This window comes from Echinops telfairi, unplaced genomic scaffold (assembly GCF_000313985.2).
Source record: "Echinops telfairi isolate 266 unplaced genomic scaffold, ASM31398v2 ScPeMD7_25;HRSCAF=90, whole genome shotgun sequence".
Lineage (NCBI taxonomy): Eukaryota > Metazoa > Chordata > Mammalia > Afrosoricida > Tenrecidae > Echinops > Echinops telfairi.
In genome coordinates, this window is record NW_022103922.1 from 15896627 (window position 1) to 15920445 (window position 23819).

Sequence of the window (23819 nt, forward strand, 5' to 3'; positions counted from 1 at the left end):
GGTAAGATTTTTTGTTCTGATGATGCCTTACACCTGATCCCTTCAACACCTCGTGGTTGCATAGGCTGGTGTGCTTCTTCCATGTGGGCTTTGTTGCCTTTGAGCTTGATGGCCGCTTGATTGCTACTTCATCACTGTCATTTTGATAGTTATGAATTGGGCGACCCCTATGAAAGGGTCATTCAACCCCAAAGGGGTCACAACCCACAGGATGAGAACCACTGCTCCAGAGCTACTGTTGCCGACCACCCTGCTGCTTGCTGCCTGTGAACAGACTCTGTTTGTTGCCTTGCTGAGGGAGGACTCCGCTTGACCTTGGACCTGGTAGCTCACATGAGTTGGAGGACTTCCAGTATCTTAACTGTTCCACAAAAGTGAGTTGAACTGAGCCCTCTGTACTGCTGTGTGGACGAATTAGCAGTGATATTCCTTCTCACTGTATAAACCTATCTATCTATATAACCGTAAGCATGTGGTTTTCGTTCTCTAGAGAATCCGGCCTAACACAGAGCCAAAAGTGTGACTTAATCGAGCCAAGGGAAAAGGCTCGACGGAGTTGAACAGCTGGTGGCTCATGCAGGGAGTACCACAGCAACTCAACTGGAGGAGGACATGCAGGGAAAACACCGGCAATCCGGGACATTAGGACAAGCAAGGTTCACACCCAACAACAAACTGAAGAATTGTCTACAGTTGATATGTGTTTGTGAACATACACAATCCAGGTGAGAGGAGTTGGGCTTTCTCAAAAAGGAAAAGCAAAAGCACTTGAGAGACCCCCTTTAAGGGGCACGTGAAATAATGTTCAACAGAAAAACAAAGACATTCTAGAATGAACAAGCCTTTGGATTTGCTGGACCTAGCTAGACAGGGAAGTTAAATTTAGAAGAAAGAAACTCTGTCAACAGCAGGCAAATACAGCTTAAAAAAAGACATTAGTGAGGTGATGAAGGAAAAAGTTAGATAATCGGAAATTAAAGTCAAGTTAAAGGACTGCTTATTGCTTGTGGAATGAAAACACTGAAACACAGCTGATGGTGGAATAAAGAAGCCAAGACACATGGGTCTCTGAGCTCCACGTTTTCACAGCGCACGAGGGCTCCCGGGAGTCACCAGTCACACCCACTCCTGACTCACAGGCGTCCTGTGTGGAGGCTGCTGTTCTGAGAGCCAGTAATACAAGCAGGAAACCTTACCGTTTCCTGCAACGCAATGGCGCTCTGGACAGACTAAGGGTAAAGAACCAGAGCGGGAGGCATGTAATTATGTTAATAAACGTATGACTTGACAACGATAGTGTCTATACAACTTTCTTATCTTCCTGGACTGGGCAAGTGGTATTGGACTAGTCGGCTCGCAACAACTGGGCTGGGAGAGTGAGGGATTTACTTTAATTTCAGCTGGGGTAAGTTGAAGACCTGGGGTTTCTTCATTCAAGTGTTTGAGTTTTTAAAACCAATGGATTTTTTTCTTTTAGAATTGTTTGGTGCCTTTCAGCCCTCCTAAAGGCCCAGACACAGCTGCCTTGCACAGGCAAAGACAGCTCAGAGAAACACACGGGCTGGTCATTGGTTCAATCAGCCAGACCTGCCCTCACCTGAGAGGCCTGGGCAGGCCACTGGTGAACCTCCTTGGCTTCCTGGCTCCCCCCCAGGAACAGCAGTGACCTCACCGGTGAGCTCCAGGTAGTAGCCCCCGGCTGATCAGTGGTCCAACTCCTGGACTTAGGAGCCACGTGACAACCTGGGCCCGGGGCCGACCAGTGCCAGCAGCAGCAGCAGCAGCAGCAGCAGCAGAACTAAGTCCTTACTACATTTCTAGATGGGGATAACTTGCTAGGATGTGATTTTCCGGACTCACATACCCAGATTTACTTGGAGTAAATGAAGGGTAGCTTCAGAAGGGAGAATCTGACCTGCACTTCCCGCCTCAGGGGCCGACAGTGAAAGCCAGCCCCACTGAGCGCATGTCACTCCTCATACGTGTGCTGCCAACAGCTGTCACCTCTGGGATCTTCCCTCAAAAAACACCCCCCAGCCCATCGCGACCTGTGTGTTCCGGAGCAGCCCTGCGCTCCGAGGGATTTTCGTGGCTGGAACCTTCCTTTATGGGAGCCGACCAGCCACCTGCACCTGCAAACCAGCCACCTGCAGGTCAGCAGTTGACTGTACATCAGGTGTGCCCTCCAGGTGCCCTAAGACCACAGGGCCTCAGTCTGACGTGAGAAAGCATCAGGCAGAGCCAAGGAGAGGGGCTGCCTACAAAAGGCCTGACCAGCATAAGTGACCACTCCTCCCCAGCTGTCAAGGTCATCAAAAACACGGAGAGCCTGGGCAGCTGCCCCAGCCTCGAGGAGCCCGAGGAGACCAGACCAAGGTCCTGGACGGGCCCGGGACCGAAAGGGGGGACAAGGTGAAAACTACGGACAGCAGAACTGAATAATGACATTCCCATCGTGGCAGTAACTGTGGAAAGCGGATCCACCATGTCATCAGTGAGGTCATTCATAGTGACAAATTTGATGAAGGATGATCACTGCAGGGCACACTGGGGGTGGGGCATCACTTTATAATTCTGTAAGTCTAAGGCTGCTCTCAAATGCAAAGTTTTAAAAATCATTATCACGTCCTATTCAACAACTTAAACATTTAAAACTTTTGGACAATATGAAATTTTGCAACTCTAGCATGGGGGTAAGGTCTGCAGCAATGAGAAAAGAACATGGTGTCTATAATTGAAAATCTTGCACATATCATCAAAAGCCTTCAGGAAACAAGGTAAAGCAGGTGAAAGACTAGATTTCATATAACAGGAGATGCAATTTATAACCAAATGGTAATGATAATGAAAATTTTAAAGCTAAAAACAAGTCTGCATCACTCAATGGTTAAAGTAGCAAAAATACTCAGTTATGGTGATTCTGAGAAGTCCTGGTGATGTAATGTTTAAGTGTGGGGCTGCTAACAGGGTGATGTAATGTTTATGTGTTAGGCTGCTAACAGCAAGGTCAGCAATTCGAAACCACCACCAGCTCCTCGGGAGCAAGACAGGACTTTCTACTCCTGTAAAGAGTTACAGTCTCGGAAGCTCCCAGGGACGTGTCTACCCTTGTCCCACACAGGGTGGCTATGAATCAGAACTGACCCAACAGCAGTGAATTTGGGGGATGGTGATTCTACAGTTAAAACCACTTCACTTACAGGTACTGTTGCCCTGGAAATTGGTAAGACCTTTTTTGAAAGGCAATTTGAGACACTAATAAGGAGTGATAAAAATATTCAACCTTTTTAATTCATCCTATTTTAACATCTATGGAATTAACCCTTGGAAATGATTCTAAAATATAACAAAACTGTACACATGAAAATATTCAGTACTTAGTTTTAACTTTCTAAACTGGTCGCAGCAACAAGGAAATGGGTAGGTAAATGGTGACCTTCCACTTGCTCCAATGCTATAAAAGCCATGTAAGCTTATCAGAAATGCTTGTAATTTTGTACAAAACAAAAACAAAAATCCCTCCTAGGAGGCCAATCATATCAATAAGCATGGGCAAGGATTCGAAGGTTAGCTACAAACAAAAATAAATGATGTGAACATTCTTCTTTTCTTTTAATTAGTGTTAAGAGAAATCATTCTCAAAGAGATATTTGATAGTAAATTTAGCTAACCGCTTCCTTAATCATAATTACCTCCTAACTTAAATCACAGAGAAGTCGCTTTTTTTATATAATAGGCATGACACTCAAAAAATAAGAATAAAATATATACGTTTATGTAGAGGAATCATCCATTTTTCTGTGCTGTGCATTTCTCATTTCTGTGCTACTTACGTAGGGATGACTTCCAAGGCATCTTCAAAGATATCCTGGGGGGGGATAAAAAATACAATTAGTGTTTCAAGAAGTAAGAATTCTAAAAGAGAAAGCAAACTTGTGTGCGATGCGCGTGTAGGCAGCCTGATGGGGCAATGGTTAAGCACTGGGCCACGCACTGAAAGGGCTGCCAGCAGGAGCCCACCAGCGGCAGAAACGGGTAACAATCCGCTTCCAGCAGCGCCACAATCCTGGAAATCGGAGAGGCAGCTCTACAATTCCCTTCCAGGACCACAGCGGATCACAATCACATCAGGAACCACCAGTATGGATTTCGGGGGGGCTCCTTTTGTTTTGTTTTGTTTACCCCACTAATCTAGTGATTCGGGTTTGTTTCTATATTTTTGTTCCATTTTAGTTTTCCCAGTAAAGGAGGTAGGGTTGGTGCAACTCCCGTCTCAGCCTTGCTCTCTCCAGAGATTAGTTACATCGCAAAACCAGCAGCGCCTAAGCCAGTTACTGCAAGAGGAAGGAGCTGGTGCTGACGCAAAAGAGCTGAAGAAAACAGGATGCTTTTCCATCAAAGAAAGTCTTTGTTCTTCTCCAAATCGAAAAGTCTAAAGAACCTCTTGGGATCAGAGGTGCTGTCTTTTTGAATCAGAATGCTGTGCCAGGAGCTGGGGAGAATGGGGAGTCTGCTCCCCAGGGACCCACATCTGCTTCGGTTTCGGCCAGCCTGTGTGAATCAGAGGCCCGATCATTATCCTGTGAGCACCAGGGCCGAGCCCTCCCTAGAACCTTCCAGATGGACGGAAGCCTCCCTGTGATCACAGCAGCTGGCATCGAAGCCAGGAAAGGGCCTGGGTGTCTCCCAGACCTTGCTGACAGGCTGCTCTTAATCTGTAACTTGTCACATTTTAGGTAGAGATGAAACAAAGGAACATGAAGCAATCGGTTCTGAGTAAATATTTAGTTTTCAAACCCAAAGTAACGAGGGTATTAACGATGAAAATAAACAGGAATGAACATTTTCACATTTGTATCCCTAAGTGGGAAGAACCAAGAATAAGATTTTAACAAATATGCTGTTGACAGTCATAATTTCAAATCTCCGTGTTAATTTTAGAAGAGAACAAATACATTTACAAACGTTTCAGACTTCCCCATATGAATTTTAATGCATCTTTTGGCATGAAAGGAATACATGGCAAACAGTACATCGAGAAGACCCTAACGCAGCTGTCTTACGTGCTTTTCCAGTTGTTTGGTACATGACACCCAGGGTTGATGAACGTATAGGGACAGCAAGTAGAACGAGGGGTTTGTGGGGAGTGGGGTACAGTGGGGGACGGGAGGTAATGGGGAGACAATATCAAGGAGTCTGTGAAGAAAAAAATGATTGGAAACTGATTGTGGTAGTAATTGTACATTTCAACTTAACATAATTGAAATATGAATGTGGTTTTTTTGTTTGTTTGTTTGTTTGTTTGAATGATGTGTTATATGTATTAAATCCCAACTAATTAAAAAAGGAGAATCTGTAGAGAGTAATCTGAGGAAACTTGAAGCACTGGGTACCGCAAAGGCAAAGGAGACCTGCGAGAGCAAGATGACACGTTCGCCTGCTGGCAAAGTCGGTGGTTTGAGCCCCACGCTGCTCATTAGCAGGGAAACCTGGTCGTCTGCTCCCCTGGCAAGGACAGCCTAGGAAACACAAGAGGGAGCTCTGTGTCCCATGGGGCCCCTATGAGTCAGAACCGACTCAAAGGCACAGAAGCGCCTCCCTAAGTCCAGGAGGTGCGTCTCTTCTGTAGGGCCCAGCCTCCTCTTCTCTCCTCTTACCTCCTCCTCCTTCTCCTCTTCCTCCATCTCCATTTCTCCCACTTTCTCATATGGATGACTCTTGGAGTTTGTGTAATGGCAATGCTATCATATTCTCATTTGATCACCATTCATAATGGGATGACATGGTTTGATAGTGATCTGAAGACAACTTGCTCCTTGGTGAGAAGCCCCCTTCTCAATGACACCAGGCCCTCTTCCGGGTGGGACTACCCAACATTCCATTCTATTGCTGATGACACTGAATGTCTGGCGCCATGCCTCAAAGAACCCTAGAACTGTGTGAATTCTGACAAGTGACCGAGTCTAGCCTGGCTTTGAAGCACAGCTGGAGGAGGGGCCATGAAGAGGATTCCTCAGCTTCCAGAGATTAAGAGCTAGGTGAGGGGGTCTTTAGACTGCAAACACACGTCCCACATTATTGGATCTGAAGGGTATAAACATCATTCATAAAATCATACACTAAAGATCAGGGAAAAAAAGATCTTTGGCAACCACATAGCCAACCGGGGACTAATCTCTAAATTTTATGGAAAGCATTCATACCTCAATAACAGACAGACAATCCAGTTTAAAAAATGGGCAAAGGACATAGACAGGCACTTGACCAAAGAAAGCATTCAGGTGGTGGTCGACAAATGTATTAAGAGATGCTCAAGTTCGCTAGCAACTCTCACTCACTGCCAACCCAGTCCAGACTGGCTCATCCGAGCATCTACATCCACTGGTGTAACGAAGCGCGTAAAGACGAGGCTTTACGTTGGGGAGTACTCAATGGAGTCTTATGAACCTTTCAGCGGCCATCTACCATGCAACTACTGGGCGCTCCCTGTCCAGGCAAGAAGAGGGAAGAAGATCAAAGGCAAGAGAACAATTAGCCAAAAAGGATGAATGGACCACACAAGCCACAGCCTCCACTGGCCTGAGACCAGAAAAACGAGATGGTACCTAGCTGCCATTTAAAACCACTCTGAGCAGAATCACAGCGCACAGTACACAGTCCTGGACAGAGGAAGACACAATCCAAAATCATAAACAGGACCAGCCTCCCTGGTCTGATCGACACTGGAGGAACCATGGAGACACCTTCCGGCCACACTACAGACAGGCCTACCAGGTGAACGATAACCCCCATGGGACACGTGCTTCCCAGAATAACCAACCATGTGAGACCCAAAGGGCAGCATCTGCCCAGAGACAAAGGCAGGAAGGGTGGGAAAGAAGGATGGCTAGAAGGAGGAAATCTGGAGAGAAAGTGGGGATGGTGCTATTGTCTTGAAGGGGTGGCAACGAATGTCAGAAAACAGAATGCGTATAAATTATAGACCAAGAAACTATTTTTTTCTGTAAAGTGCCACCCAGCGTTCAATAAAATGTTTAAACAACAACAACACTGCCTTTGGAGCCCTGGTGACACTGTGGGATAAGCATGGGACTACTAACCACAAGGTAAGCGGTTCAAAACCCACCGGCTGCTCTGTGGGGGAAAGATGAGGTGGATGTATAGCCTTAGAAACCCTACACAGGGTTGCTATGAGTCAGAGTTGACTCAATGGCAGTGGATTTGGTTTTTGGGGGGTGGGGGGGATTCTGACCTATGGAGACCCCCTATGTGTCAGAGTACGCACAGAACAGTGCTTCCCCAGGTTTTCAATGGATGAATTTTGAAAGCAGACAGCCACACCTTTATTCTGAGGTGCCTCTTATGTACGCAGTACGCACCCAAGGACTATCACTGCTCATTAGAAAACTCACTGAGTTTGATTCTGACTTAAGGCAATGCCAATGCCGCGTGTCACGGAGTAGACCTGCTCCAAGGGGTTTCTTGGCTCTAATTTTGATACAGCAGGTCACCAGTCCTTCCTTCTGTGGGACCGCGGAGTAAGCTCTAACCACCTACTTTAAAGTTAGTTGTTGCGGCTGTGATCTCTGTCTTTGCCTTCAAGGCAGTTCCTACTCCCAGCTACCCCGTGTGCACCAGAGCAAAATCCTGACCAGTCCTGCGGCACCCTCACAGTGGTTATGTTTGAGCCCAGTGTTGGAGACACCATGTCAATCCACCTCGGTGAGGGTCTTCCCATTTTTCACCGACCACCCAGGGGCCTTAACATCGCACATAAACCACCCAAACCACCCACAAACCTGCTGCCATCGGCGTGATTCTGACTCCAAGCAACCCCACGGAACAGACTGATTGAATCCAACCTAGGCGTCCCAGGGCTGGAATCGCTACAGAGGCACACTGCCACCCCTCTCCCCTGCAGCGGGGCTGCTCAACTCAAACTGCAGCCCTTGGTTAGCAGCCCAGTGTTGACCTAGTTAAAGCATTTGCATCAGAGCAAGTTCTCTGTGGCAGGTTAACGCCCCCACAAAACTTTTACAGAGAAAAGGGCAAATGGAACCTAGACACTAGCAACCGCTCACATCCCAGGTCTCCACCTGGAATGACATGCTTCTCGACCCTACATAGAACAAAACGTGATCTTCCCAAAACATACAACTTTCCTCTAGTTCTTAAATGCTTCCTCCCCCCACGATCATGATCCCAATTCTACCTTACAAATCCGGCTAGACCAGAGGATGGATGGACACGTACAGATAGGATCTAGAAACACAGGGAATCCAGGACAAGTGACCCCTTCAGGACCAGTGGTGAGAGTGGCAATACTGGAGGGTGGAGGGAAGATGGAGTAGAAAGTGGGAACTGATGACAAGGATCTACATATAACCCCCTCCCTGGGGGATGGACAAAAGAAAAGTGGGTGAAAGGAGACGTCAGGCAGTGTAAGACATGTGTGACATAAATCAAAAGAATAATTTGTAAATTATCAAGGTTTCATGAGGAGGGAGGGGGAAAATGAGGAGCTGATACCAAGGGATCAAGTAGAAAGCAAATGTTTTGAGAATGAGGAGGGCAACAAATGTACAAATGTGCTCGACACAATGTGAAAGATGGATGGATTGGGGTAAGAGTTGTACGAGCCCCCAATAAAATTATTAAAAAAAAAAAAAAAAGAGCAGACTATGAACATGATTCTCAAGCTTGGGGCTTTTGGTTAACAGCCAAGCATTGACCACTGTGCTCCTTACTCCAATCTTACCTGCTCTGATCAAACAGAAAAGCCTCCCCAGGAAGGCAGAGCTCGGAAGTTTAGGGTGGCCGAATCAAGAGTGAGGGAACTCTGCTGGGGCTGTGGTTAAGTGGCTCGGTTCAAGTTGCTAATCAGAAGGCCAGCGGTTCAAACCCTCCAGCAGCTCAGTAGGTTCTGTTCTGTCCTGCAGGGTCACTGGGATGCAGGATCAACTTGACAGCAGAGGGTCTGAATGGTTAATGAGGGCTGGCTGTTAGAGTTCTGAGCAATAACAGTGGTGCTAAGTGGATCCACAAGACAAGTTGAGCTGCTAAGTGCGAGGTCAGCAGCCTGAAATCACCAGATGCTCCTTGGGGGAGAGACAGGGCTTTCTGCTCTTGGAAACCCACAGCGGCAGTTCTCCCGTCCCATAGGGTCGCTATGAGTTAGTATTGACCTGATGGCGGGGAGTCTGGCTTGGGTGAGCGCAGCATACCAAGCAGAATCTTCCAACAGCAGCTGGCCAAATGGAGAGAAACCACGAGAACTGACAACAGGCCACCAGATGTCGCTCTTGCAAAACAATCTTTCTACTGACACCACACATGCAGATGGAAGCATTTTCAAATCACTTTACAGCTCACGTGATGAAGGAGGGAAAAACTTCCCTTTCAGCATGTCATTGTAGAATTGAATCGTAGCTTCAGGGTTCAGATCTGAGGTCAGTACTTAAACGGGAAATCTTCTCCAGTCGAAATGAACATCGGACACATACATAAAATGGCCATTATGTGAGAGTACACATGGTTTTTAACATAATTTCATTTAGTAATGGGTATGAATAGACATAAAATGTATATGGCAATCCATGCTGTCATAAAGAGATTATATGCAAAATGTGTTTTTACAGATGCTTATGGTTGGCTGTGACTAATGTAAATAAGCGTATGAATTAACTCCCGGTACATACTCCTCAGGTACGACTTTGACGGTGGCAAAGTGAACCTTGGAACCTTGGAAATCACTCAGTATGTTGGGCATCACTGTCATCTACTGCCAACCCATTCTGATCCTCAGGGAGCAGAGTGTGCCGCAGAAAAACTTTATCAAGAAAGTAACAGAACGCATCCCCAAGGCTCAATTCTGGACCAAACGACAGCCAGACCACTATGATGAACAGCACCTTAGAACAAGCAACCATTCGAGCTCCAAAGAGCAGCTACGCGAGACCTATGGAATGATTCACCACTCTTGTTACCACCAGAGAAGTAGCAGTTGCTCAGAGATCAATCTCAGACGGCGGAAAGAACAAAGAGTAGAAATACTGGGAGGAAATAAAAATAATAATAATAATAATTAATTAACTTTAAAATAGCATGAATACTGGGAGGAAACACGGGAGGAAATGAGAGACATGCTGTCCCACTGTGAGGAATGCAATCCGATTTGCCCTGGTAACTTTTACCCAAATCCCAAAAGCTTAAGTTAGCAACAAAAATCAGTAACGACAACAGAAAAGAGAACCAACAGACTGAGCTTTGACATTTCTGTGTGTTTCATTCAGAAACCATTAGTAGGAGAGGTATTTAGAAATTAAAATGAGCAGCGATTATGACTTCTTACTGTAAATAAATAAGCATGATCAGTCCCATTTATTAGCACCCACGCACTACAGTGGACACTTATATATGTAATTCCACATCACAATCACAAAAAGTGAGCATTTCTCCTCTACCCGCACTATTTCTAAAGCGCCAGGGGAAGGTGTGGTATAAGCATTGGCCTGCTAACAGCCAGGCTGGTGGAGCAAACCCACCGGTGCCCCACGGGAGAAAGACCAGGCTTCCCGCTCCTGTCGAGTGACAGTCCTGGGAACCCTGTGCAGAGCTGCTGTGAGTCAGTGTCGACCAGACAGCAATGGGGTTGAGTTTGGTTTATTTTTTTAGATTACTACTATACTATGTCCTAATACTAATAACAACATTAACAACAGCAAGTAACATTATTCTTGCCAATCATTGCTCTAAATCCCTATGTCATTTAATCTTCCTACTCCTTATGGCAGGACTAGTATGTCCAAATAAGGAAACGATTTAATTATCCAATGCTGGAAATAACAAATCAAGAAAAATTAAAGAGATTTAATTACCTGCCAGCCCATCTCTGATCTCCAGTCTCCCAAGTGTACAAAGGGAAGGAGCCACTAAATTTAATCATACTAAATTTAAATATCTCAGAGGTAACTGATCTATTCAATGCACTTAGCAGAAAGTTAGCACAACAGATGCTCGGCATGCGATCTCTATGGCCATCTCATTAAAGGGGTTCTCTGACTGAAGATGGCACAGCTGCCAGCATCAGGACAACATGCAAGCCACCCCGGTATGACACTCTGATGCCAGTATTTTAAATACCAACAGGGTCACCTATGGTGAACAGGTTTCAGCGGAGCTGCCCGACTAAGAACAGACTACAGAGAAGGAATAGGTGGCCCACCGCTGGGGAAATAGCCACTGAACACCTTATGAACAACAGTAGAACACTGATGCTACAGTGAGAGAAACTGAGTCACTCAGGCTAGGAGAAACTCACAATCTGACTGGGAAGCGCTACCTCCTTAAAGTTGAGTGGAGCTCAATGATGTGGCTCAAGTAAATCCTTTATGTCTTTTGGGACCTTTGCCAGCTGATGGGGGCAGAACTCAAAATGAGAAGAAATAGCTGCACATGTCTATTAATTATTGGAATGGGGAGTATATGAAGTATGAATCTAGGAATAATCAAAAATAAAATGGCGCGCATAAAGATCAGTATGTTAGGCATTAATGAGCTGAAATGGACTGGTATCAACCACCTTGCATAGAAAATCATAGGGTTTACTGTGCGCGGGACGACAACTCAAGAGAAATAGCATCACATCCATCATCAAAAAAACATTTTTTCAAGATTTATCTTGAAGTACAAAAACAGTTTCAAAAACAGTTGCAGAGTACATGACAGGGAGCTTCCAGAAATTCAATCCAGATTCAGAAAAGAACATGGAACAAAGGGTATCTTTGCAACATCAGATGAGTCTTGGCTCAAAGCAGAGAAAGATGTCTAATTGTGTTTTATTGACTATGCAAATGCATTCGACTCTGAGAAGAACAACAAACTATGAATAACACTGCAAAGAATGGAACTTCCAGAACACTCCATTGTGCTCTTGTGAAACCAGTACTCGGGCCAAGAGGCAGTCTATCAAACAGAACAAGGGAACATTGCATGGTTTAAAATCAGTACAGATGTGCATTAGCGTACATGTCCATTATCATAAAGCATATGGGCAGAATCAGTATTTGAACCCACAAAGTCCAACTTTGGAATCTGTGACCTTCACCCATTCCTGTTACAGCTTTTAAAAACTTTTGGGGGCACATTTTAAAAATCCACAAACCCGAGCTTTTTAACAATATGAACAAACTTCATCAAACTAAACAAAAGCTACAGAGCTACTGGCACCTCCCGCTGTGCTACATAACTCAGCTATTGCAAAACAAGGTGTGTGGTTATTCACTTCCTGTCTGTCTTCATCTAGGTCAAGAGGTGTAGAAGATAGGGTCCCTGTCCATCCCAAAACACTCCCTACACCCAGCAGCTGTACCAGAAATATAGGGAAACCAATGAGTGGGCAGGTCCAGGAATTCATGAGTACAGTTGTTTACACATCAAGCATCATTTCGGAGAGAAATCTTATCCACGGGAGGAAGATGAAGCAGCCTGCTCCCAGAAAGATTCATAGCCCCGAATAGTTCCACTCTGCCCCATAGGGTTTCTACGAGTAGAGATCCAAACGACAGGCATGGGTTTGGTGTTTAGTGTGTGTCACACATACACATTTCTTAAATGAATGCAAAAACTGTTCTTGCTACTAAGCTCTAAGTAATACAGGTTTGTAGATCATCTATACACCAGTTGTTATGCTTTAGATGTAAGACACAGCAACAGATCTAGCTGACGACGATTTGCTCCTAAGGGTGCCATAATCATCCCAAAGATTGAAAATGGGTTTTCCACAGGCCAAGCTGACTCCACAGCCTAAGCGCCTAGCCAAAATTTTCCAAAGAGCATCTGAGCCATCAAAATCCCAACAGAATTACCGAGGACCCTGACTGAGCAGCTCTGGCATTATCTGGAAAAACAAACTGTCGGACTTGTTCTGCACATCAAACTACGAGCGAGCACAGGCACATACAACCTAAGGAAGAGGCAGGCAGTGTTGTTTCCCCAAGAATCTCTGGGGGTGGAGGGGGTTGTTCTGCTCAGATTTTAAACTGGAATCAGAATAATCATTTTATTTTTTAAATGGCTATAGATTTGGGCAAAACTGAAATGAAGCCCGTAAACAGGTTTCCTAATAGAGTAGTCCAAAACCCACTGCCATTGAGTCGGTTCTGACTCATAGCCCTATAGCAGAGTAGAACTGATCCCTGGGGCTTCTGAGGCTGTAAATCTTCATAGGAGCAGGTAGCCTCATCTCTCTCCCAAGCCACACCTGATGAGTTTGAACTGCCGACCTTGTGATTAGCAGCCCAATATAAAATCCACGATACCACCAGGGCTCCTTTCTTCCAGGGAGACTAGATTGATAAAAATAAATTACAACTATAAATATAAATACAAGGGTTAAATGTATGTGTAATGATTTTTCTAATCTTGAAACAAGACAATCTTTGTGAGAAAGACAAACCCCAGAAGTCACTTCTTTTTAAAAGGGCAGTCAATTTGGCCAAATAAAGTTAAAACTTAAAACGTCCAGGGTCCTCAGCCCACTAGGAGAAAATATTTAATGCATCTATAACAAGCAAAAAAACTATTATTCAGAACATAGGTGTGTTAGTCTGGGTAGACTAGAAAAACAAATTCATAAACATGCATATGTAAGAAAGAGTTTTATATACAAGAGGAATTGAACATTGAGAAAGCATCCCAATCCAGTCCAGTCCATAAATCCGATACTAGCCCATATGTCCGATACCAATCTATAAAGTCCTCTTCAGACTCAAGAAACATATGCGATGATGCCGAATGCATGACAATCACAGGCCAGGGGGTAGAAAGTCTTTGGATCCAGTGGTGGTATAAGCATCTCAGTGCTGGCAGGGGTCTCTACTCCAGAGGTCTGGTTGCATCAGGGTAGGTCCATGTGCCTTCTCCAACTTAGGGCACTAGCATAGTTCCATGCGTCTTGTCAGCTGCGATATCTCCACATAAGCATCTCCCACCTCCAAGGAAGAAGTACCAGATTTCCCAGAGTTCTTAGGAGAAGGCTATGCACACACAGAGGCCTCATTGGCTATGCTCTGATTGACAAGCTAGACTCCACCCCTACACTCTTAGTCCTCAAATTGACAAACGATTCTATAGCTACCAGACTGACTACCCCTTGTCAATTTGACACTTTCACATAACTCTGTAACGATATATAATTTTCAAACAAACAATAATGAAATCCTATCTGTACCTAACAGGATAAAACTAAAATGAATACAGTTCAACATAATATGAAGAGGACTTTCTAGATTGGTATCGGACATATGGGCTAATATCAGACTTATGGCCTTGGATTGGACTGGGTTGGGATGTTATGTTTTCTCAATGATCAATTGCTCTTGTTTATAAACCTCTCCCTTATATACATATGCGTGTTTGAGAATTTGTTTCTCTAGTCTACCCAGACTATCTTTTAGGAAATAGACAACCAACCAAAACTAGCAAGAAATCAAGTGTGTAAGGAGGCAGCGTACTAAAGAAAACATTCAACCAGCCAATGAACTTGGCGGTGTGCACTGAAAAGTGGTGTTGCTACATTGCATATGATTGGCAGAAATGTTAAAGACAGATTCAGGGTGGGCATCAGTGCTGGGAGATGCACATCAAGTATTGCTACGGTCCACCACAAAGCCAGCCTTGCAGTGCCTATAAAACATGTGACTGCACGTGCACTGACCCAGCACAATCACTGCTCGGACCCACACCCCCAAGACAGACATGCACGTGTACCAGGGTGACACTGCTGTGGCACCCACTGAATGGGAAACAAATCACAAGTGGCCCGAGTGATCTTCCTTAGGGGAGCAGCTAACGAAGGAATGGGGCAATTATGTTACCGAAGCCTCAGCAGGTATATGCATAAATAAAACCACCAGTAAACGTATCTCTGAGATGTGGCAAGTAAAAAGTTAAATTAAATTAAAAAGTTAGTTCTGGGAAAGATGTAGGGTACACGGTATGTAAAGTAATAAAACTAGCTTTGCATATACATGGACACACAAGTGGTATACACAGGGAGTAGACAGGAGGTTATAACAAACTTTTTATTCTGGGTTCATTGTCTTCTTTTTTTCCTGCTATTTTATTTATGTTTTAAATCGTTTTATTGGCTATGCTGGTTTCTCCCTGAGAAGGGAAAGAGGGGGTTGGAAAAGTTTCTGAATGACTGGAGTCTTTTGCAGCAAGAATGGTGTTGTATATTTCTTGTGTACTATGAAATGGCTAGAATTTTTTAAAAACGTCAACAGGGTGTGTCCTTCGACTCGGATAAGGAGCCCAAGTGGCATAGTGACTAAGCACTTGGCTGTGAATCAACAGGCTGGTGGTTCAAAGTCACCCAGGGTTCTGCGGAAGGAAGATGACGCAGTCAGCTTCTACGGTCACTGGAAACCCTAGGGGGCAGTTCCAAGGACGGAGACTGGTGGCGTCGTGGGCAGCTAGCCACAAGGTCAGCACTTCAAACCCACCAGCCACTCCCTGGGAGAAAAAGGAGGCTTTCTACTCTCATCAAGATTTACAGCCGCGGAAACCCACGTGGGCAATTCTCCTCTGTCCTCAAGGCTACTCTGGATGAACCATCAGCATTGACTCGAAGGCAAGAAGGCGGAGTGCGGCCTTGATGGAGCAGTCCCCCTCTGTCTCCCGGGGTAACTGGGGGGCAAACATCATCTCAGTGGCACCTAACAGCAGCAGCACCCTCCAAAAGGCCAAAGTGGTATTACTTTAAGATAACGCAACCCAGCTCACCTGACTCAAGCCCAGTCAGACAAAGGGACATTCAGTTCATAACTCTGGTCCGCTCGCGCCCAGTCAGCGTCAACAGTTGTGCTCCCACCCCTCGCGCCCACCTCTGCCTTACTTTCAGCGGCTAGACAACCACGACTTTTGATTCAGGAGTCTTTGCAAACATACCGAAAAGCTGCCAGAATTAGAACAGTGCAAAGCACACCTGAAGTCCCTTTATCCAGATACACCGAGAGTTAGCTCTGGACCTGTTTGCTTGATAGTCTATTCTTCCTTCTTGACCTTCCCATAAACACACACACATATGTATATATGTACGTACGTATGTATTTGTGAACATATATTTGTTTTCTGAATCACTTGAAAGTTGCATATCCCATGGTTCTTTACCTCTAAATATTTCAGTGCGTTTTTCCTAAATTATGAGGTGACAATACCGTTATCCAGCTCAGCACATGGAACGACTCTACAGGACTCTTCATCTTTCCATTCTGTCAAGTGACGGAATCATGTCCTGCCTCGCCCTTTCCCCACTGCGGTACAGGAGTCTGTCCAGGGTCAGCTCCTGCAATGAGCTGTCCGGGTCCTTGAGCTTCCTTTCCCCTGGGACGTTTCCCCAGCCTCTCTTTGTCCTTTACAGCAGGGGCATGTTTGAGGAGCACAGTCCTCCACTGTCAGTGTGGTTCTGATGGTGCCTTGTGACTAGAATCTGGTTAGAACAGAAGGAACACTCTGTCTGGTGACCTAGGGGAGGGGGGTTTAACTTAAGGTGACCAGACGTCCTGCTTTTGGCGGGACAGTCCCGATTTTTAACAGTTTTTCCCGTGACATTTTTTAAAAGTCCCAATTTTTGGAAAGAATGCACAACAAGCTAGGGTATACAGTTTTCGGCTGCCATGTGGCTATTTTGCCAGGATATGAGTTTTATCAATGGTGTCCCCCTTTACCAATGTTAAAATCTGGTCACCTTAGTTTAACTGGAAGCCTTGTGTTCATCGGCCGGCCCCACTGGAGATGATCATTTTTAGCACCTGGTGAAGGTGCTCTAACTGTCTCCACTGCAGAGTTACTCTTTTTGACTTTGCAATAAATAACCATGCTGTGTGGTAAAACCATCTCAGACCAGGTAAACAGCATGTTCCCCACCCAAGTGCGAAGCACATGGCCCTCAGTTGATTCCAACTCATAGTGACCTTTGAAGGACAAAGTAGAACTGTCCCTTTGGGCTTGTGAGACTGTAAACCTTTACAAGGTAGAATGCCTCACCTTTCCCCTGTGGAGCTCTTCGGAGGTTCAAACTGCGCCATGGTTGGCACCCCAACTTTGAACCCAAGACACCAGCCCAGCTCCTTTCTCCAACCCAGATGCACCCCGCGTTCAGCACCCATGATGTTGCCTGCCTCCCTTGATCTTTACTGTCAATCACTGTCCACCTCCAGGACCCCTCCATCCTCCTCAGCTTCCTACTGGATGCCATCTCCTCCTGCCCCGCCCCTCACCCCCTTCTCTATCTAGTTATGAACTTGCGGGATTCTGTTCTTTGCAATGGTCTATAGCTCAGTCCTTAATTATGATGGTGCTCAAATGGTCCCAATTTGGCCCAGTCCTCCTTCAAATTCTCACCGTCACCTGTTCTTATAGCTAGACTTACCAAGGAGTTGTATCGTGTTGAGACATACCTAAACTTCAGTAGTAAGAGTCAATTCGATTTTCTATTCCCCAGATGAAAACGGAGAGAGGTGAGTTTATTAAACTCACCGGAGACGGGCTTTGTTAAAATGAGAAGATGATGGGTCAGCCTGATTTGCAACCGGCTTTCCTTCTGAGTTGGCTGTTGGCCCATCTACTCAGTGCTCTGGGGCTGCAGGAGAGCAGAAAGGACCAGGAGCATTGGTACAGACGGCTAAAGCCCAGTCTCTAACTCGTTTGTTTCGCAGAGACTGTTAACTCACAGTTCAGGCAAATTAGTGCAGTCAATCAAAGAACTGCCGACATGAAGCTGAGAAACAGACATGAGGTCAATCAGGACAGAAACTTGAGCCCCAATAAACCTTGCAGGGCCAGGAGCTGTGAACTGGCTCCCTGAGAACAGGTTCCACCCAGTCAGGGGCACTGGGCCAGCTCCCAGCAGGAGGCAAAGGCCATTTTCCTGCTCCCTTCTGACTTTGTGTGCTGTCCGTGCAAGATGAGGAAACCGGGGTTGCCTCAGCAGTGACCACCCTCTGGTCTCCAGCTTCCTGAGGAGAAAAGGCAGTGGAGAGAAGCTTCGCGACAACCGCATCCCCATCCCTGAATCACAGCTACTACAGAGAAAGAGGCGGCTGAGCACTAAGGTGGGCTATGGAGCACCAGGGCATCCTCTGATGGTTGGTTCTGGAAGCGACAGCATCGGGAGCCCTGGTTTCAATGGGAGATTGCAACCACGAGGTCAGCAGTTCAAACCCACCAGCCACTCCAGAGTGGTAAAGACGAGGCTCTCTGCTCCACACGGATCTACAGCCTCGGAAACCCAATGGGGCAGTTCTTCTCTGTCCTGCAGGCTCATTATGAGTCAGGATGGACTCCATGGCCATGGCTTTGAGTTTGAGTTTCTGAACGTGGAGCCACTCCGAGCCAGTCATGTGGAAGCACCTAATTCCCCTGAAATGCCCAGGGTGGGTTCTGTTCCCACGCAGGAAACCACTCACACGCAGAGAAGAAGATACCCAAGAGAAGGCAGAAATGGCATGCAGGCCTCAGGAAGGAAGAGTGCTCAGAGGATGGGGCCCGAGGAAAGTCTCCCTTCTGACGCTGGCCATTAAGGAAGACTGAGAAGGAGTTAGCAGTCCGAGGGAGAGCCGGGTGCCGTGATCCCGGCTCAGAAGCACCCACTCGAGAGCTCGAGTGGGAAAGCGTATGGCGTGTGCAAGGAATCTAAGGGGCTGGTGGGTGCAGGCTGGAGCAAAGGAAAACGGGGTGGGGCTGGAGGAGGAAGGCGGAGCCTGGCTTTTATTCCAGGTGTTCAGAGAAGTTGCTCCACAGTGGTCAGCATGCACATTAGCTGGAGGGTGGAGGAGGGATTGCTGAGGACAGAGAGGGAGCAGGAAGCCCAGGCCAAACCAGACAGTGGGTGGTGGCAGTGGAAGCAGGGGACCTGACCAGCAAGAGACACTGAGGACAGGAATGCCAGGGTAGAGGACGGAGACAGAAGCACAAATGGAGAATTCAGGATGAGGTATAGGAAGTGTTTAGGGGTTGGACAATGCTCGCGTAACTCTTGACCCCTAGCCCTGTGTTTGATCCTGGCAGTGAGAGGACAACAGCCTCCAAGTTGCCCTAACAGGGGACGGAGGATCTGCAGTCGAGAGAGCGAGGGGGAGAGAGAGAGTGTGTGTGGTTAGCAGCACAGTAAGTAAGCCAGTACGACACAGGGCTCCTTCGGGACAGCAACAATCCCTTTTATTCAACTGTTAAAGGTTTGGCAATGCAATTGCTTGTTCCTCCAACCAGGAGGTGCAATTCAAGCTGCCTCGGGGAATGAAGTACAAAATCAGGAACAGCTACATCCTGCATAAAAACTACACCTGCAGCTTCCTTGCCATGGGACAGATATTCATTTGGACAGGGGTAATTGACGCAGCCCTCAATTCCCTCTCCTGCGGATGTCACAGGGAAGGTCCCAGCACTGACCCAAATCCACTCTGGTCTCCAGTCTTGTGTTTTGATGCCTTACCCTTTTGCTTGAAGCATTTACTGATGAAGATCAAAGGGAAGATGCCTCCCTCTGGTATTGGAGGCATCCTAACATAAACAAAAGCTAAAACCACAACATTCTTGGAAGAAAAGGCAAGGGGGCAATGCTGCTGGGCTTAGCTTTCAATGGAATCTCTAACACAATAACAAAAGTACAAAGAGCAAAATAAATACAGGGAACCTCATACAAATTATAAAATTTTTTCATCAAAAGATATAACCTGAGTGGCTCAGTCAGGGTGCAGTGTAGCAACGATGAAACATACAACTTTCCTCTAGTTTCTAAATGCTTCCTTCTGCCACTATCATGATCCTAATTCTACCTTACAAATCTGGCTAGACCAGAGGATGTACAGTGCACTGCTACAGATAGGAACTGGAAACACAGGGAATCCAGGACGGATGATCCCTTCAGGACCAGTGGTATGAGTGGCGATACCAGGAGGGTGGAGTGAGGGTGGGGTAGAAAGGGGGAACCGATTACAAAGATGTACATATAACTTCCTCTCTGGGGGATGAACAACAGAAAAGTGGGTGGAGGAAGATGCCGGGAGTAAGATATGACAAAATAATAATAATTTATAAATTACCAAGGGTTCATGGGGGGAGGAGCGGGAGGGAAGGGTGGGAGTGGAGAGCTGATGCCAAGGGCTCAAGTGGAAAGCAGGTGTTTTGGGAAAGATGATGGCAACAAATGTGCAAATGTGCTTGACACAATGGATGGATGGATGGATTGTGATAAGCGTTGTATGAGCCCTAAATAAAATGATTTTTACTAAATAAATAAAAGTATAACATTTTTTAAAAAACTTAAATTACTTAAAAAAAAAAAAGACATTACCAAAAGAACGGGGGGGGAAAATCAGGCTACCAACTAGGAGAATATCTTTGGAAACCATATATCCAACAAGAATCTAGTACCCAAAATGTATGCAAAACTTCAATCACTTAACAACAAAAAGTCAAACAATCAAATGATAAAATGGGTACAGGACTTGAATAGAGGACATTCAAATGGCCACCAAACATGAAATGATGCCCATCATCAGAATGAGATACCACAATGAGATACCGTTTCATTCCCACCAGGGTGCCTAAGATTAAAAACAAAACAAAAGCAGAGAAGAACAAACGTTGGGGAAGATGTGAGGAAATCAGGACCCTTCCCAGTGTTGGTGGGAATACAAAATAATACAGCTACAGTGCAACACAGAGGCAGTTCCTACAAAAACTGAAAATAGAAGTACAATATGACCAAGCAATTCGACTCCTAGGTCTACACCCAAAAGACCTGAAAGCAGGAGACTTGTACGGGGAAGTTAATTGCAGCACTATCCACAATAACCACAAGGCAGAAAGGACCTACATGCCTACCAATCGATGACTGGATCACCTGATGAATGCATTAACATCCGTACGATGGAACACCACTCACTCAGCCACGGGAGAAACGAAACCTCGATTCACGCTACAGAATGGATGAAGCGCTAAGACATTACACTGACTGAAATACACCAATCGCAAAAGGACAAATACTGTATGACTTCACATAAATATAAAGACAGGAAAAGGCAAACGTTCAGAGATCAAAGATCAAAGGTTTATTAGCAGTTACCAAGGGAGAACTAACAATGATGGGGAAATCACACTGATTAAGGGTGTGATTTGCACAGGCAAGTATTGTAATTACTGTCAATAATTCATATGCCTATAAAAAGTTGAGTCAGCAACAGTTGTGTGATAGATATACTTACAACAATGACCCCCAAAAAGCACTTCAGGAAGCTGATTATGTACAACCAAACACTGTGGGATCTGGTGTATGGTTTGGAGGTTCTGGGTCATGGTTTCATGACGCATCCCAGGTAACTGTCCTAATAAAGTGTCCAGTGCTTCTGTTCTACCTTCTAGTTCTCTGCGTAGTGCCTGGGACGATAAAGCTTCCAAGCAACCATCAAGGCATATGCACAGTAAAGTGGCCTCTATTCAAGAAGACGAGTCAGGATTCAGAGGATGGGAAATGTGTGGCTAACTGCCTCCTTAGTCAAGCAACAAGATTAACTAGATGGTGCCCAGCTACCGTGACTGCACATTTTCATCAAAGATTCCATAGAAGAATCCAGATCAAACCAGGGAAAACGTGCAAGTGAATTTCAAACTCTCCTGGATTCTAGAGTTCCTGGAGCGATGGAGGGTGGATGAACCACTGAAACTATGGCCCTGAGGTCATCTTTAGGCCTTAAGCCCAAAATACCCTCTGAAGTCAATTTACAACTGAACAATACATTAACTTAGCTAGTAAAACAAAAAGTCTGCCTTGAGCACTAGGCTCATTTAAGAGCCACCTTTATGGGATCAAATTGACAACAGCAATGGAAGGGCTCAATGGCTGCAACAATGGGCTCGAACACAGCAGCATTTGGGAGTGTGGCACAGGACTGGGCAGTGTTTCATTCTGGTGTGTACAGAGCTGCTATGAGTCCGAATTGACTCAATGACACCTACAGCACCTCCTTTGTTTTATCCCCATCTTGCATGATGGCTACGGGGGCCATGGTGTTGTAGTGAGAGAATCTTCACCTTCCAAAGAGGAGCGCAGTTCCATTTTCAGACAATGCACCTCATGTCCAGCCACCACCATCTGTCAGTGGAGGCTCATGGGTTGCTATGATGTTGACTAGGTTCCCGTGATGCCTCTGGACTAAGACAGGATAGGAAGAAAGACCCAGTGGTTTACTTTTGACCGTGGGAATGGAACAGGACCGCGGGCTGCGTTTCATGCCGTTGTGCATGGGTTGCTAACAGCACAGCTTAAGATGAATGCTCATCTTCCCTTCTCTCTGGGAATGGCATTGAAAGGGTCTCTTTGGCTGCATCTGTGGTGAAGGGCCAGCCTTGGTTGGATTGCAGAGCACCGATATTCCTGCTTTGCTGGGGTACCACAGGTTCCAGGGGAATGACTCTTCCTGTAGAGACAGTTACTGATCACCTGAAGGGGTGGGGACGAAGGCGGTATAAGAAAAAGTTCCTGGCCTGCGCTGTAGGCCGGGCACCTGGGCGATCTCTCCACTGGCCGCTCTGTAACAAGCAGGGCTTTCTATCAAAATAAGAAAGTATGGAGGCGAGTCTAGTATGCTTGTGCTGACAGATGGAAGATGATGGACAGTGCAGAACGGAAGATTGGAAAATCGGGAGAATCTGGCTGCTAGCTGGAGATCCAGAGCAGATAGAAGACTCAGAAGCAGAGCTCCACTCTTCTCCTGACTGTGGATACCAAGCTGAGTCAGCTTCTGGGGACATCCTCAGTTGAAAGCAGCAAGGTGAATGCCTGCCCTCCTCACGTCCCCTTCCAACCCCACACATCAGAATTACAGTCCTGCGGGTACAGGAGCAGGAGCTGATAGCACGGATGACAGTATAACCCCACTCAGGGAAGTGAACAACAGAACAACAGGTATGTGAAAGGAGATAGCAGATGGAGTAAGATATGGCAAAAACAAATAAATAAATCAGGGTTGCTGGGGGGCTGGGAGATAAGGGGGAGCTGATAGCAAAGCGTGCAAGAAGGTGTTTTGAAACAGTGTGGCAGCAATGGTACACTACTGCTTGGTGGGACTGAACTATGAAAAGTTATGACATCGGTAAGAGCACCAGTAAAATTTTTAAAAATAAGGGCCCCCCACCACCACCACCACCACACACAGACACACGCACACAAAAGCAGTTCCTGAGGGAGGCCTTAACGGATGAAAAGGAATGGGCCAGGAGAGCGAAGAGCACATGCAAAAGCTGAGGGCGGAGAACGGACTGGCCTATTGGGAGACAGGGCATGGGAAAGGGGAGCTCCGGCACTTCACAACGGCTGATGCCACAGGTCCCTGTTCGGAAGGCGAGAACCTGGGACTCACCCCGGGAATGTGCCTCTTCGCAAGTCTCTCGCTCTGATCACCAGGTAATCCTCCTGCACACTAAAGTACAAGGACTACTCAGCTAGATCCTGAGAGGTTTATCACCTCTATGAAGGCATCTGTGTTTTGTTTCCAAGGCGATGAGGAACTGCGGGCAGATCTCACGCAGGGTGAGAAGGGACTTGCATTGTAGAAAGAGCAGTGCAGCACAGTGCATTGCTTTAGGACAGAATAAGACCCCTAGTGTCCCCTCCAAGGCCCAGTAGGGCAACACAGTGTGACTTCCTGTGGGTTGAACATTAACTCAACCTACGGTAATTGGGTCTTTGTCCTTGGTTCCAGAGAGCTAACTCTACCCCCTGGAACTTCCTGGAAAACTGAGGTGCCTCTGCTATC

The 23819-nt window shown here is 46.1% G+C and overlaps 1 protein-coding gene across 1 annotated transcript in view; it reads right to left on the reverse strand.

Moving 5' to 3' along the window:
- Positions 1-23819, reverse strand: part of TTC39B (tetratricopeptide repeat domain 39B) — a 102705-nt gene that overhangs the window by 63344 nt on the left and 15542 nt on the right. The window contains exon 2 of the mRNA XM_045289219.1: positions 3834-3868. Coding sequence (XP_045145154.1) covers positions 3834-3868 — 35 coding nt within the window. The remainder of the gene's footprint in view (positions 1-3833; positions 3869-23819) is intronic.